The sequence below is a fragment of the Sinocyclocheilus rhinocerous genome, unplaced genomic scaffold (genome assembly GCF_001515625.1).
Source record: "Sinocyclocheilus rhinocerous isolate Xijiao unplaced genomic scaffold, SAMN03320098_v1.1 scaffold843, whole genome shotgun sequence".
In the NCBI taxonomy this organism is placed as follows: domain Eukaryota; kingdom Metazoa; phylum Chordata; class Actinopteri; order Cypriniformes; family Cyprinidae; genus Sinocyclocheilus; species Sinocyclocheilus rhinocerous.
This window is the reverse complement of record NW_015655383.1, coordinates 67569-84752: the sequence shown is the minus strand read 5'-3', so window position 1 is coordinate 84752 and position 17184 is coordinate 67569. Positions and strand designations below refer to the sequence as shown.

The following is a 17184-nucleotide window of genomic DNA, read 5'->3' as shown; positions in this document are numbered from 1 at the left end:
CGTGTTAGAATGAGCCGTTTTAGGAGGGCGTGGTTGACTCTCTTAACTTTTATAAAGAATATCTCTTTGGATTTGAGACTTTAGTCTTTGCAACTTTACAGATCTTCTTTATGCACCAAGAGCTTGTAACACTCCAAAGAGAAAGGAAAAATTGAAATCGCATCATATGACCCCTTTAACCCATAATGTTTGTAATCTTGTTCTTTTTCTGATGTGGTCTTATAAGTGATATTTCTGCTTGCACAAACTGCCTCGTCAGTACTTTCTTTTCACATTCAGGGAAAAACGCAGGCTCAGCTTCTGATTGTCGATCGTGCGCTGGACCCTGTTAGTCCTATTCTTCACGAGCTCACCTACCAGGCCATGGCTTTTGACCTCATACCAATAAAGGACAACGCCTATGAGTATGACGCCGCAACTTAATTCAGCCAAATCAATTGATCTTTATTTACTTTAACAGACACCCCTGCTCTTATTTTGGTTCTCCTGCGTATTGGTGTTTTTCTGTGTGTCTTCACTTAGGTATAAGTTAAAGGATGGCTCTAAGAAAGAAGCTTTACTGACTGAAGAGGATGAATTATGGGTCAAACTACGCCACATGCACATTGCTGAGGTCACTGGGTAAGTAGAATTACTTGAGTTCAATCTCCACAGTTTGGCACGCAGTCACTGGGAGGAGTGATCCGTTTTCTTTAAACTGGACTGTATGTGTCAGTTCTTTTCTGTATTCAATAAAATACATTACAGTTTAAAAGTCTGGGGTTGTAAGATTTATGTTTTTGAAAGAGGTCTCCTCTGCTCACAGAGGCTGCATGTATTTGATCAAAAATAAAGTAAAAAAATTTAATATTATGAATGGGGCTGTCAGTTTAACATGTTAACTTAATTAATTAAAAATAACGCAATTGAAATATTTTAATGCAGTTAACGCACTGGCCCCGCCCCCAGACCTGTACGTCATCTTGCATTTCATATAGTTGAGTGTTGACAAATATGATGCAGGGCAATGCAGTTATGCCCTAAAATTCAAGATATTAGTGCAAAAATGCTCCAAAAAATGCTACAGTTTTTGTCTCATATTTATATCATATGATAAGTGATATAACACGAGCAGCAAGAGCAATGAGTGCCGTTTGACCTGAATATATCGATTGCAAATGTGATTTTATACAGCAGTTCTGTAAATAAGAAGTTGATATTGTGTTATATTTTAAACACAATATTGTCTGTTTTTGATCAGTTTTGCCATCAAAAACATTACCTATAACTGTGTCTCCGAGCAACACAGCGGTGTTTAGTTTCTTAATGAATCCGCATTTCGATCATTTACTCAAACCTGAATGACTGCGTGGAACATAAAAGAAGGTATTTTGAAGACTGTTGGTAACAAAGCTGTTTTGGTTTCCAATGACTTCTATTGCATGAATGAAAAAATCTGAGATGTTTCTCAAATTATCTTCTTTTTTGTCCATAGTTTATGTTGGGCCGTTGTAGCCTAAATGTTTGTGTAATACATTTTATGTTGAATCAAATCAAATATTTATTTCAAGAGCTACCATTTGTAATGTCTACTTAATACTTCCTCATTTAACAAAAAATAGCTTTAAATAATCTTTTGGGGGTATTTTTATAGCCATGTATAATTTGTGATTAATTGTGTTAATGTATTTAATTAGATAAAAAATTTTAATCGACTGACAGCACTAATTATGAAATGTTATTGCAATTCAAAAGAACTGTTTTCCATGTGAATATATGTTCAAATGTAATTTATTGCTGTGATCAAAGCTGAATTTTCAGCATCATTACTCCAGTCTTCAGCGTCACATGATCCTTCAGAAATCATTCTAATATGCTGATGTGCTGCTCAAGAAACATTTCTAAATATTTATCAATGTTGAAAACAGTTGTGCTGCCCAATATTTTGAGAAACCGTGATATAATTTCTATTTCTGGATTCTTTGATAATTAGAAAGTTCAGAAGAACAGCATTTATTTGAAATATAAATTTTTTGTAACATTATAAATGGCACTTTTGATCAAGTTAATGCATCCTTGATGAATAAATGTATTAATTTCTTTAAAAAAAAATAAATAAATCACACTGACCCTAAACTCCTTCCTCCTCCTTGGAGCTTATTGCAGTACATTATGGGATTGCTTTATCCACAAAAGATAAATGCATTGTAGCTTTGGTATTTGCCAAATGGGGGTTATGCACAACAAACCCCTGTAAAACAAGCAGATGTGATGTTAGGCACAAAGCCTATTATTGTCATAAATGTCCTTGTTAATGTAACCAGCATTATTGTATTTATTTATTCCAAAGGCAAATCCCCAAACTGGTGAAGGAAATCTCTGCCAGCAGAGGTGAGAAGAAACAGTCCGATGAGAAGGTACAGTATATTTTTACAACACCTCCAAACAATAGCAGTAGTGTCCAGTTGCAGATTCCCTCATATGAGTATGTCATAGATGCCCCTGTCATTGGCAGATCTCAATCGGAGGCCTATCACAGCTCATGAAGAAGATGCCAGCCTTCCGCAAGCAGGTGACTCAGGTAATCGAGACGCCTCGCATGTCCTGAAAGAGCATGCTATCACATGAAGCCTGTGACTGGAAGATCACATTCATACTGCCTATACACTCAATAGTGGTGGTCGAGGCTGCCTAAAATACTCACTTGCAGTTTAATGTTTCCCATTTCTCTCCCTCAGAAAACTGTCCACATATGTTTAGCTGAGGATCTGATGAGTCGTTACCAGAAGAATGTGGAAAAACTCTGCAAAGCCGAACAGGTAAAGCTTAATGATGCCTTGAGAGAAAGGATGCCCTCTTCTGTCGAGAGTGTGTCTCACATGGTCTTTTTGTGCTTTGCATGTAGGATCTGGCTGTAGGTGCAGATGCTGAAGGACAGAAGGTCAAGGACCCCATGAGGACGTTACTTCCTGTGCTGTTACACCCACATGACACCACTGATAAGATCCGGGCCGTTCTTCTCTACATCTTCAGTCTGAACGGTGGGCATTTTTCCTTTCTTGACATGTAGTGATTGGGAAACTGTCCAGCTTAGTACACTGGCGTTCAAAGGTCAGGAAAGGTCCACGAGGCAGGATTCGAACTCGGGACACCCGAAGCGCAACTGCGCCATATGTGACCCTGGACCACAAAACCAGTCATAAGGATTTTTTTTAATTAAGATTAAATAAGCTTTCAATTGATGTATGGTTTGTTAGGATAGGTCAATATTTGCCTGAGATAAAGCTATTTGAAAATCTGGAATCTGAGGGTGCAAAAAAATCTAAATATTGAGAAAATCACCTTTAAAGTTGTCCAAATGAAGTTCTTTAGCAATGCATATTACTAATCAAAAATTAGGTTTTGATATATTTACGGTAGGAAATTTACAAAATATCTTCATGGAACATGATCTTTACTTAATATCCTAATGATTTTTGGCATAAAAGAAAAATCACTAAAATAGCTAAAATAATAGCTAAAACCACTAAAAATAGCTGGTCAGATGATCTCAGGGGACTAACAGAGGAATACCGGTTCATTAATGTCTCCAGATATGTTGGTGCCAACTAATTCAGAGATTTAAAGACAAACACTAAAGGTTTATATTCAATTCGGAGATGGACCGGCAACGATTTGAGAGAAGACAAGATAGGGGTAATATGATTACACTTTCGAGTGCCGGTCAGCAATTTCGCAGCTGCATTTTGAACTGCCTGTAGACGTGCCAGGGCTTTCTGGCCAACTCCCATATAGAGAGAATTACAATAGTCTAAGCCTGAAAAAATAGAGGCGCGAATAACTGTCTCTAGGTCTCTAAAAGAGAGAAAAGGCTCCATCTTTGCTAGAAGTCTCAAATTAAAAAAGCCAGATTTGACCACCAAATTTATTTGCTTGGCAAATTTAAATTCTGAGTCAAAAAGTACACCTAGATTTTTCACCACTGCTTTATTATGCTTAGCCAGGGAGCCAAGAATATAATTTATAGTAGTTTGATTGCTGACTGGGCCAAAAAAACAATCTCAGTTTTATTTTCATTAAATTTTTAAAAAGTTTAACGCCATTCAGTCCTTGATGTCAGTTAAGCAGTTCAAAAGTGAGCTCATACCAGACCCATCGTCTTTTTGAAGTGGCAGATAAATCTGCATATCATCGGCATAAAAATGAAACGAAACTCCATGTTTCCTAAGTATAGTTCCTAAAGGGAGAAGGTACAGTGACAACAGAAGGGGGTCAAGAATAGAGCCTTGAGGGACTCCATACTTTAGTGGAGCTGGCGCTGACATTTGCCCAATTTTACAGCGAAACTTCTATCTGCTAGATACAACTTAAACCATTTAAGAGCTATTCCACAAATTCCAACATGGATTTCCAGCCTAGAAACCAAAATATTATGATCAACGGTGTCGAAGGCTGCACTCAGGTCCAATAACATTAGGTTCGACAAGGTTCCAGAACCAGCATTTAATAGTTTATAATTTTAAACCCTTAAAAGTGCTGATTCTGTGCTATGTTTTGCCCTAAACCCAGATTGAAAAACTTCAAAAATTGAATTATTTTCTAAAAATGATTAAACTATAGAACCTTAGAAAGAAAAGTCAGTTTCGAGATTCGTCAAACTAATTTTTGATCAAATAAATACAGCCTTGATGAGCAGAAGAGACTCCATTAAAAAACATTTAAAATCTTACTCATCCCAAACTTTTGAATGGCAGTGTGTGTTTTCCTGCTGGATGAGTGCAGCTGAATGTGTTTGTGTGTGATGAGCAGGTACGACAGCGGAGAACCTGAATAAACTGATTCAGCATGTGAAAATCGAGGATGAGAGAGGGTATATCCTGAACTGGGAACATCTGGGAGTTCCCATCCTATCCACGGTGAGTCCGCAGATGCTTTCTGTCTCTTCTGGCACTGCTTCTTTTCCTACTGATATTGCATAATTCACTCATACTGTTGACTTATTATTTGGTTCTGATGCGTTCTGATTTGCAGTTTTGTAGTTTGAAATGTATTTGGCATCCATACAAACGAAATTTCATGACACTCAATGGCATTTTCTAAACCACAGCAAAGGCTAATTTTATTATTGATTTAAGAGTATCGAGTTTTGACATTTCTGATTGGACGTGTGAAATACAAATGCTGTTTAACACGGACGTATTTTTTCTGATATTCAGTTTTACCTCCATCTCTCTTCATAACAGCCGAGCATGTACTCATTTCGTAAACAATCTCGGAGAGACCGGTCAGATGAGGAGACTTACAAAGTGTCTCGCTGGACACCCATCATTAAAGATGTAATGGAGGTGAGTGACACTTACTCCTAAACGTCAGTTGCCAAACTGTGTCTAAAGCACTGTTAGACAAACATATGCAGGGCTCAGCAATAAAGTGTTATTTTTTATTTTTTTTGCTTTGCTTTATATGATCACTTTTTTGTGCTAAGTCCACTACTGTTTTTCATAGACAAACATATGCAGGGCTCAGCAATAAAGTGTTATTTTTTATTTTTTTGCTTTGCTTTATATGATCACTTTTTTGTGCTAAGTCCACTACTGTTTTTCTGTGTACACTAAAATTCAAAATTTTGGGATCAGTATGATTTTGTAAAATATTTTTGAAGGTTGCATTTATTTGATCCAGAAAAAAACAGTAATATTGTGAAATATAATTATTGCAATTTAGAAAATTTTTCTATCCGAGTATTTTTTTTTTTATAAAAATTTAATTTATTTCTATGGTGCAAAGCTGAATTTTCAGCATCATTACTCTAGACTTCAGTATCAGCTCTGATCAAATGGTATGAAATAAAAGTATGTATTTCTTTCAAAAAAACAAAAAAACCTTACTGAGCCCAAAACCTCTTGAACGGTAGTGTTTTTTTATATATATTATATATTGGCAAGGCACAACTAAGTTTTATACTAACTTACAATACATATATAAGTTGTTGGATAGGCCATTCTAGACTGACTCATGGGCATTTATTGAGGAGTGAAGAAGCACCAAAATGTCAATACTGTATCACCAACTTGTCTATAAAACATATATTTTTGGTTTGTCCTATTTTTTTAATGTTACGAGACTATCGCAAACGTTTAAGGACTTTTTTTTTATTGACCAAGAATAACTTGTACAAATTTTATTGCAAGTACATTTAAAAAACATTTTAGAGAATTGTGCTTGCTCTTGTCGAATTTTAAAGAAAAAATAAAAACATTTGTTTTTTATTATATTGTATTTATGATATTATGTTGTTGAATGTTTTATTTGTATCTGATGTAATAGCCAATGCAGCTGAAATCGCAATAAATGTACATACAACCCCCTCAAACTTTTTTTTGACCACAATATATTTGCCACAAATTAAAATGGCAACAAGTTGAGAATTATACAGATATAATGCAAACATAAATGTATATTCTGAAAAACTAAATATTTATGTTTGCAAGATATAAAAATGGATGTACAAGAACAGTGAATTTAAAACTACCCCAAGAAGTCAAGTAACTGTGCTGAAGTGCTCTCACACTGCCCTTGGGCTAGCAGCCGTCCTTATTGTGGAGCCCTGATATATAATACAGCAGGATACGAGCTTACAGTTATAATGTATAATGTAAAAAATACCCCATTGCACATATGAATTGTTCAGGGCCACTGACATTGTATCCTAAGTTATGACTGACAGATCAAATGTCATGCTTCCAGAAATCATAAAAAGACAATGTCTTATTTCTTGTCAGCTATATATAGCACTGGTAAAAGCCATTGGGTTAGACAGTCATGTGTTGATTTCCAGAGGGTAGTTTCTTCTTCAAGTGAAAAGAAACTTTAAATTGCACTAGTTCGGTCATGGCAGGTTCACAGCAGCCACCATGAGAATAGTATTAATCAGAGTTTCTTTTGTACACTTATGTAGCATTAGTTTTATTCCACGAACTTCTATAATGCCCCTTATTTAACTGTAGACTGTTTTTGTTACTGTAGTTTTATGTCTTCTATATGTAAATGACTATGTATCCTTGCATAAGGCAGATCAAGTTGCTGAATACTTAAAATAATATATTAAACGTTGGTCATATGTAAATGAGCTCATAGTTGGGATAGCATAACTGTGAAATTAAAATGCTCTCATTATTTGCTCACCCTCATGACGCCCCAAATCTCTATGGCTTGCTTTCTTCTGTGAAATTACAAATGAAGATATTTGAAATGTGAGAGATTTCTGTCCCTCCATTGAAAATCCAGTATATAAGGACATGGCAAAATTAATTCACATGAATCGAGTGGTTTAATCCAAATCTTCTGAGGAGACACGATGACTTTGAATGGATTTAATACACAAATATTATGTAAAAGTTATGTTTTAGTCATTAGTGAGAAGAGCCAATAAAGATGAATGGCTTGTTGCATATTGATAAAGCAGCTTGTGTCAGTTAAATCTCTCTGTGTGTGTGTGTGTGTGTGTGTGTGTGTGTCTGTGTGTCTCTGTGTGTCTGTCTGTCTGTCTGTGTCTCTGTGTGTCTCTGTCTCTGTGTGTGTGTGTGTGCGCGTGCACGTGCGTCTCTGTGTCTCTGTGTGTGTGTGTGTGAATGGCAGGATGCCGTGGAGAACAAACTGGAGGTCAAAGACTGGCCGTATCAGTCTGAATGTCCGTCTGCGTGGAACGGCTCGCGTGCTGTAAGGTAGGGCAGGAGAGACTGATTCACACAATTTAGTCACACTTAACAACAAGCTTCTTACACCAATTAATAACCTTAATTTCCTTTAAGATACACCCGTAAATCAATATTGTACATTCAGTACAACAGCAGCTGTGGCATGCTTTCATGGCAGCTCATCCATCAGTTTGAAACAGTAAATCCCCAATGTTTCATTATAATTGTTGAGTGTAAAGTTCAGTGTCTCTCTCTTCATTCCTCTGGCTGTCAGAGTGGTGAGGTAAGACGAGGGGGAAGATCAGCCCTTTGGGTTGTTGGCTGTTTTTTATGAGTGCATTACACATTAAGTTTCATTTCTTTGTGTTGCTTTATTTATAATAACATGGGCCTACCTAAAGTTTAAAGGCTTCTCATTTCCCGCTGATGATCTAATTGCATGATGTGATAAGATCATACTGTACCGTTCAAAGGTTTGGGGTCAGAAATATTGATCGATTGGTTGATTGAAGAAATTAACACTGTTATTCTGGGCTTTTATTCAAATTGATCAAAAATGACCGAAAAGACATTTGTACTGTTATAAAATAATTATATTTCAAATAAATGCTGATTTAATAATTTGAAATCACTTTCTTATATTATTTTGCCAATATAAGAATATTTATATAATATAATATAATATAATATTTTTCAGATGCAGAGATTGTTTCCGGGTATTAATTGCTAAGCAGTTTTCTTTTTTTCTTTTTTTTTATTAATTGGTTTTAGGGTTGGTTTGTTTTTTGTTTGTTTTGCATGAAATTAATATAAAATTAGTAAATCAGGGTGTATCAAACTGATGAAAAGTGACTGTAAAGACATTTATAATGTTACAAAAGATTTATATTTCAAATAAAAAAAATTTTTTAAACTTTCCATTCATCAAAAAAATCCTTAAAAAAAACCTGTATCACGGTTGAAGCAGTCCAACTGTTTTCAACATTGATAATAATAATAATAAATAGTTTATTTGATTTGATTTATAAGCAGCATATCAGAATGATTAAAGATCATGTGACACTGAAGACTGGAGTAATGATGCTGAAAATTCAGCTTTGATCACAGCATTAAATTGCATCTTAAAATATGTTCACACAGAAAACATCTGTTTTAAATTGTAGTAATATTTCACAGTATTACTGTTTTTAACGTTTTTGATCAAATAAAATGCAGCAGTGGTGAGCAAAAGAGGCTTCTTTCAAAACCATACGATCCCAAGCTTGTGAACAGTAATGTGTGTGTGTGTGTGTATAAAGTATTGTCTCATGCACCCTGTGGTTGAACGTGTCGCTACATGGATGGGGTCTGTCTCCTGTCAGCGCGCGGCAGAAGCACAAGGGCAGTTCTCCGGACGACCTCAGGAGCGGCTTGCGGCTCATCCTCTTTGTTCTGGGTGGGGTCACCTACTCAGAAATGCGCTGTGCTTATGAAGTCACGCATGCCAATAAATCCTGTGAGGTCATCATTGGTAAGAGTCCCTACCGGTGCGAACCTGAAAAGATGCTTAAAATGCTGCCTGTGTTCTGCAGTGGTTTAAATAATGCCTTTTTTGTTGTCTGTAGGCTCGACGCACATCCTGACTCCACGCAGTCTGCTGGAGGACATTTATAAGCTGGGCAAACAGCCCATGGAAAGCTTTACCATCGAGGAGGACAACCCCTGAGCGGCGCTGCACTGCCATTCCTCCTCTCAGGACTGAAGGGAACAGGTCTCAACTGCTTTAGTCACCTCATACAGCATTATTTCGCATTCACTATAGTAGTATGCATCATGATTTAAGGACTTGCGTAACACCCAATAAGTTTAATAACCATTTAATACAAAAGCTAAAAATAGATCAGCTCGTGACCAGAGCCTTACAAACTGGTGCCTTTATAACGAAACGCTTGCACTGGATTTCCTAACACTTTTTTGTATTTATATCTCACACACTTAATGGTATTACTCCTGACTGTCAATTTGAAAAGATGATTTAATGTTTGTCGGTTTGTTTTTGAGTTAGGTTGAATTGTACATATGTATTGCGCGCTTTTGTGCTGCTCGAGTGTTTTGCTTGTATAAAACATTTACTTATGAATTAAAAAAGGAGGGATTTAACCGATTTAATGCTTGATATTGAACAACCTGACATAACATGAATGACGTGGTTCAATTCTTCTGTTTGCTTTGTAATGTTTGTGTTATGTTTGTAATATGGTCTGTGTAATGTCAACTGTACTTATTCATAAAAAATATAATGTATCTATGTATGAGTTCATGGATTCTGTCCTGCAAGATTCTGAAGAAAGAGGATTTTAAGGCAGGCACGGTCGAAGCCGTTTGTTGATGTCCAGTGACTGAGCTTTTTTCAGACATTTAGCTATGAAATTCCTGCTAGAGTTAGAAAAAAAAAAAATCAAAACGCACGGCACGAAGGTAACAAGATGTTATCAGCAAACATGGTGTTAAAGAAGCATCTGCCTCACAAAAGACTGGGAGCGGATGCTGACCTGAGCACATATGAACGGTGTTACTCCGCTGTCTCTGATTACTGCAGGTTTGAGCTCAGGTCAGCATTATAATCCTCTCAGAGGACCTGGTGATGCCGGAGTTATCTAATCTCATCAAATCTGGCCTATTTTGGGACTTGATGTAACGCGTGAAAACATGGATGTGTGTGTTGAGCATCTGAATGCATACTGTGCGAAAGAAAGCCTGTATACATTTACACAGCTCTGTCTGACAGAAATCTGATACGACCTTTATTTGTGGGAACAAACAGATTGCACTAGAACATGAAGAAAACATGTCTGCCACTGCCACTTAGAGTATAATGAGATTTTATTTTATTATTGTATTGCGGATGCTGACCTGAGCACATATGAACGGTGTTACTCCGCTGTCTCTGATTACTGCAGGTTTGAGCTCAGGTCAGCATTATAATCCTCTCAGAGGACCTGGTGATGCCGGAGTTATCTAATCTCATCAAATCTGGCCTATTTTGGGACTTGATGTAACGCGTGAAAACATGGATGTGTTTTGAGTATCTGAATGCATACTGTGCGAAAGAAAGCCTGTATACATTTACACGGCTCTGTCTGACAGAAATCTGATACAACCTTTATTTGTGGGAACAAACAGATTGCACTAGAACATGAAGAAAACATGTCTGCCACTGCCACTTAGAGTATAATGAGATTTTATTTTATTATTGTATTTTATTTAAAAAATATATCCAAGAATAATCATCTATACTAAAATAAATTGAAATTCAGTCTTTTATTTTTCTTTGTAATTAATTAATTTATATATATATATGTATATAGACGACCACTGCCTTGCTAAAGAAGCTGAGGGTAAAGGTGATGGATTGGCCAAGCATGTCTCCAGACCTAAACCCTATTGAGCATTTCAAGGTCTCTAACATTCACCAGCTCTGTGATGTCGTCATGAAGGAGTGGAAGAGGACTCCAGTGGCAACCTGTGAAGCTCTGCTGAACTCCATGCCCAAGAGGGTTAAGGCAGTGCTGCAAAATAATGGTAGCCACACAAAATATTGACACTTTGGGCCCAATTTGGACATTTTCACTTAGGGGTGTACTCACTTTAGTGTAATTTCTTCAGTGTTGTCACATGAAAAGATATAATAAAATATTTACAAAAATGTGAGGGGTGTACTCACTTCTGTGAGATACTGTATATATATATATTGCCAACATAGGAATATTGTTAGCCAAATGTATTAATATAATATAATATAATATAATATATAATCTTTTCAGATGCAGAGATTGTTCCTAGGTATTAATTGCCAAGCAGCTTTTATTATTATTATTATTATTATCGGTTTTAAAGAATTACATATGTAACCAGGGGATACATTAGAATAAACAAAAATGTACAAATAATCTAAAAATTAAAAAAAATATTACAATGTTTACAAATAGTAACACATTTTACAGATTTTTATTTATTTATTTGTTTGTTTTTATAAAATCAAAAGTCAGAAATAAAGAAGTAATAATAGAAGCAGCAGATTAGTTAATTATTATGACACGATACGTCACAGGAGGCCCGCAGCGGCGCTAGTGGGCGCACGTCGATGACGTATTTATGAAGCGACGGAGGAACTGTTTGTAAAACAGGTTGCATTTATCACACGTCCAGCACGTCCTAAAGTCACAGACAGAGGTAAAACAAAAACACGGTTTAACATATGAAGCTGTGCGATAGATATAATGTTCATCTGGAAACTCCACGCGCAGGGTAAAGTACAGTTTACCGCATGTTGTGAAGCATCTGCAGTTGTGGCTCGGTGTGACAGATCAATCGTCCCAGATGTGTTTAGACCTGTGCTCTCTTCAGAGCGCTGCTCTCTTCTATCACTGCGATTTAAATGTTAGGAAGTCTGTGCTGACGGGGTATTTTACATTTCAAATCAAATTCAAGTCTTCTTTCATTCATTATCTCTTTGGTGGACCATACCTATGCTCTTATAACAATCTGAATGAATGAAGGAAGACTTGAATTTCATTTGATATATATATGTATGTATGTGTATATATATATATATATGTTGTTACCTTATTGTTACAAATGAATCTATACTGTTTTCTATTTATAGATCTTCATCAAGTGGTGAATTATGGTGAGTTGCTCTTTCTGTCACAGTATCATGGCATTGCTTCTGGCCTGCTCTCTGTACATCAGGCATCTGTCTCTTTCTGTGTTCCTGTCAGCACGGACGAGTGAAGATCAAGTCGACCGCGCAGCAGGAGGAGGAGAAGAGGAAGGAGAGAGAGAAGAAGTTGAAAGCGTTTGTGTCTGCTCGCGATGCCGTCTTGAAAAAGGTTTGTTGTGTGGTGTGCTGTGTGTTGCATGAAGTCAGGTTTGGGGCTGAAGCCTGCAATAGTCTCTGTGTCTCAGAGGAGTGCTGGGGAACATGACGAGGAGGCTCTGCAGTTGACTCAGCAGCTCTTGTCCTCAAACCCGGACTTTGCCACGCTGTGGAACTACAGGAGAGAAGTGCTCTTACACCTGGAGACCTTACGGTAAGAGACCGCTGCACACCTGCGACACATCACACCTGCAACATCTGCAGGGTATTGTTTAAGAGATGAGAGTGTGAGAGGCTCGCTCTATTGTGAATGTAGTGAATTAAGATGACCGAGGAATCATTTTAATCTTTTGAGGTTTTCCCCCAACCGCGCGGTTCTTTCATTCTCTCAGTATCGGTCAGCACCATCGTTAAAATAAATGAATTGACACTGCATGATAGTTTCTGATTTTCAACATCTACCGAATTGCTTAAAGTGTCATGAAACCCTAAAACACATTTTTTGAGGTGGTATTGCGGTATTTTAAAAATTCATATCATAACAAAAATAAACACCGGTATTCGGTATGAACCGGTATACCGCCCAGCACTAGTTGAGCCTACTTCACGAAAAGTGAGGTATATGTGTTAATCTGGATGCGTGGTGATTGGCTGCCGTTGCCGGAGAGTACACGTCTACGTCATCAGTTTCCCGAGCTTTTCTCAGTATTATTCATGAGAATTAACTCTTTATGATCCAATCAATGCGCTGCATTATGCATGAGGTCGTCTTACAGCGGAGAATTTAAATCTCATGAAAGAGCTTCCGCGCTGTCAGCTCATCTCTGTAAACACGACCGTAACATATTTAATATTTAAATATATTTTACAACACCTGGAGCGTGCATGAGAGAGCGGTTTCTGCGCTGAACGCCGCGATGAGTTTAACAACAGTCGGATCATAGTTCATATCTGGACCGGAGCAAGCGTGTTTCGTTTTATATTCTCCCGTGCTCCAAACATGAACCAGCAGCGTATACGCACACATATCATGTCTTTTTTTAAATGAAATATCGTGAATAAGAGAGCTGATACAGCGGTGCGTCTGATCATGAACGCGATTACACGATGGATTATTGTGATTCACAGCAAACAATGATATATAGACCGAAAATTCAAAGAAGAGTAAACAAAAAGTGACTGTCTTTATTCTTTCTGTAAAGATATTTTAATATTCATCTGTCTGTATAATGAGTGTGTTGTGGGTCTGTGTTTTATTGGTTGTTTTCTCCCCTCTTCCCAGCCACTTTCCACAGTGTTACACACCCATTTCTGGAGTGTTGTTCAGATCTAAGGTGTGAAAGACCAGTGCTGAAACAGGGGGTTTCATGGCACTTTAAATTTTGATTAGGATTTGCCAATATAATATGGTTATTGACTAGATTTCTATCATTATTTCATTTATATTTTCCAAATCACACATGTACACTTTTTTTTTTTTGTGAAAATGCCAAAACATTTATTACAAAAAGAATTTTTTTTATTTGATTTGAAATCAGCTTTATTTTTTCGATTCATTCTGCCCAGGGCTTCTGTAAATTATTATATTATATTATATTATATTATATTATGATGCAAATCATACATGTATTAAATGCAAAATCAAATAATAAATAACTTTTTGAATAAACAACAACTTTATTTTTCTTTCTGCCCAGGGCTTCTGTAAATCTGTTACATTTTATTCTAAATCTTGTCGTATTTTACTAAAATAATATAATTAGTGACTAGATTTATACCATAATTTTATATTATGCATATAACCATATTTACGTGTTACACATACTAAATTGTAAATCTTGTTTTTCAACTGAAAATTAGTTTTTCTGCTTAAATGCAGAAATTATATAAAAAGTATAAATATTTCTGACTGCTCTATGAAATATTTCACAGCTATGAATATTTATAAAAGTTTTTTTTTTTGTGAATGTAAAAAAAAAAAAATCCTAGTGTGAGGACATAGCAGTAATGTTTATAATTAACTGCGTTTATTAACATTATCACAACAAAATAAAACTAAATAGTTAAAAAATATTATAAATAAATAACCCCTCATCAAATCTGTGCAAAAGACAGTAATATATTTCTCTCTGCATCCTCTAGAGAGAAGGACGAGGTGCAGAAGCTGTATGAGTCTGAGCTGCACTTCATCGAGGCCTGTCTGAAAGTGAACCCCAAATCTTACGGCTGCTGGCACCACCGCAGCTGGGTAAACACGCGCCTGCCGCAGCCTGTCTGGACACGAGAGCTCGGCCTCTGCGACCGCTGCCTCAGCCTCGACGAGCGCAACTGTGAGAGAGTCATGCACTGAACAAGATGAACTTAGTGTCGTTCTGATTTTTATATTTCTCTTTGTCTGACGTGTTTCTTCTTTCCTCAGTCCACTGTTGGGATTACCGGCGCGTGGTGGTAAAGGAGTCTGGTGTTTCTGTCGAGCAGGAGCTGCAGTTCACAGATCGTCTGATCGGCTCCAATTTCTCCAACTACTCCAGCTGGCATTACAGGAGTACGCTGCTACCTCAGCTCCACCCACAGCCTGCCCTTGACCCCGCCCCCTACACAAGCCCCTCCCCCACTGCATCACCTCAAATTCACTCACACAGAGTCTGTGAGGAGCAGCTTCTTAAAGGTACATGAACTAATTTAGAGCAGCATACAGAATGTAAGCAATAAGGCACTCGAGATTGTGCTTTAGCTTATGTTCCACACTGCTTAATCTCAGCACGTCCAGAACACTATCAGTTTTTTTTAATCTCTGAATTTATGGCACAGCAGTAGTACATGAGCTCATGATGTACAGACTATGTACCACTCAAAAGTTTGGTGTTGGTAAGATTTTAATATCTAAAGAAGTCTCTTATGCTCACCAAGTGCATTTATTTTATAAACAAATGCAGTAGAAACAGTAATTTTGTCAAATGTTATTACAATTTAAAATGAAATAATTAAATATTAATGAATAAAATTCCAATTTACGTTTTCTGATTAAATATATTGTAAACTGTAATTTATTCCGGTGATCAAAGCTGAATTTTCAGCATCATTACTCTTCAGTGTCACATGATCCTTCAGAAATCATAATAATATGCTGAAGTGTTGCTCAAGAAACATTTCTGATTATTATCAATGTTGAAAACAGTTGTGCTGATTAATATTTTTGTGGAAACTGTGATTTATTTTTCAGGATTCTTTGATGAATAGAAAATTAAAAAGAGCAGCATTTATTTGAAATACAAATATTTTGTCAATTAATTAATCCGTTTAATGCATCCTTGCTATTAATTAATTTCTTTAAAAAATAATTATAATCTTACTGACCCCAAACTTTTAAACGGTAGGTTGAATCTGGCCTATAATCAATCAATCAGTCAATCAATTAATTACTAAATAAATAAATCATACATTTTTGTACAGAAAAAAGCATTTTTAACTTGTTATTACTATGATTATTATTTATATTAAAAATTAAAATGTTCTTGGTGATTGTGATTATTAAAGAGACAATAATCTCTTTATGACATTATGACTCATTATATTATTAAAGTAAATATTGATTTGAGTTAATCTTATTTTTATTATGTGAGGATACTATGTACTTTATATAGATCCTGTAAGACAATAATTAAACACAGGTCCTTTATTTGATTGTTTCTTAATTTTTTTGTTGACACATGTCTCTGTATTTTTGTGGTTGTTTTGCTGTTAAAGGCTATGGTAACATGGTAATATGGTCAAGACCTGGACCTGCTTCTATCTTTGCCGTTAGAAAAATAATCAGCCCTTCAGAGTATCTGTCAGACAATCACAATCAAGCGTCTAAGGATGCTGTGCTATTAACAACAATATTTGACCTCAGGTTGCCTCTCAGTTTACACTTCAGAATAATTTCAGTGAACCATGTAGTAAATTTCTGACTTTTTTTCTCGAGAATATGAGCTGGCGCATAATGCCTTCTTCACCGACCCCAACGACCAGAGCGCCTGGTTCTACTACCGCTGGCTGCTGGGCAGAGGTGTGTGTGTGTGTTTAGAATTGCTGTGTATTTGTGAAGACACGTATGCTCACCCCATGCTGTATGTATGTGTGTGTGTGTGTGTGTAGCGGAGCGAGAGGAGATGATCAGTTGTGTGTATGTCAGCCGGGAGAGACAGAGGGTGTCTGTCGCCTTCTCCAAACCTGTTCATGTAAGTGAATCCTGAGAGAAGTTCAGCTGCACTGTTTAACCACAGTACGACTGAATGAGTGTCTCTCTCTCTCTCTCAGGCTCAGTCAGAGGGTCTGATGTTGGTGTTGGATGGGCTGCCTCAGCAGGTGCAGTGGAGAAGCGCCCACCCACGTTTCCGTCACAGTCCTGTCTGGGTATCCTTCACCAAGCAGCTTCACTCCTGTTTAAAACAGATCAAAACATTTTGTTTTTCATTTTTACTCACCAGTGCTTCTTTTTAAAGGAGTAGTTCATCCCAAAATAAAAAATTGCTGAAAATGTGCTCATCCTCAGGCCATCCAAGATGTAGACGAGTTTGTTTCTTCATCAGATTTGGAGAAATTTAGTATTACATCACTTGCTCACCAATGTATCCTCTGCAGTGAATGGGTGCCATCAGAATGAGA

At 36.7% G+C, this 17184-nt stretch overlaps 2 protein-coding genes across 3 annotated transcripts in view; both read left to right on the top strand.

The window, feature by feature from the left end:
* Positions 1-9467, top strand: part of LOC107718001 (syntaxin-binding protein 3-like) — a 25702-nt gene extending 16235 nt beyond the window's left edge. Inside the window, exons 9-19 of one of the 2 annotated variants that reach the window (XM_016524915.1) lie at positions 280-404; positions 523-621; positions 2330-2396; positions 2495-2560; positions 2718-2798; positions 2885-3020; positions 4789-4895; positions 5223-5324; positions 7618-7703; positions 9038-9186; positions 9281-9467. In XM_016524915.1, coding sequence (XP_016380401.1) covers positions 280-404; positions 523-621; positions 2330-2396; positions 2495-2560; positions 2718-2798; positions 2885-3020; positions 4789-4895; positions 5223-5324; positions 7618-7703; positions 9038-9186; positions 9281-9381 — 1119 coding nt within the window. In that variant the 3' untranslated portion in view covers positions 9382-9467. The remainder of the gene's footprint in view (positions 1-279; positions 405-522; positions 622-2329; positions 2397-2494; positions 2561-2717; positions 2799-2884; positions 3021-4788; positions 4896-5222; positions 5325-7617; positions 7704-9037; positions 9187-9280) is intronic. The other variant, XM_016524916.1, reaches the window with a different exon arrangement.
* Positions 9468-11778: 2311 nt separating this feature from the next.
* Positions 11779-17184, top strand: part of LOC107717999 (geranylgeranyl transferase type-2 subunit alpha-like) — an 8614-nt gene continuing 3208 nt past the window's right edge. The window contains exons 1-9 of the mRNA XM_016524914.1: positions 11779-11888; positions 12322-12345; positions 12437-12547; positions 12624-12748; positions 14677-14864; positions 14954-15202; positions 16502-16585; positions 16675-16757; positions 16837-16932. Of these exons, the coding sequence (XP_016380400.1) occupies positions 12343-12345; positions 12437-12547; positions 12624-12748; positions 14677-14864; positions 14954-15202; positions 16502-16585; positions 16675-16757; positions 16837-16932 (939 nt within the window). The 5' untranslated portion in view covers positions 11779-11888; positions 12322-12342. The remainder of the gene's footprint in view (positions 11889-12321; positions 12346-12436; positions 12548-12623; positions 12749-14676; positions 14865-14953; positions 15203-16501; positions 16586-16674; positions 16758-16836; positions 16933-17184) is intronic.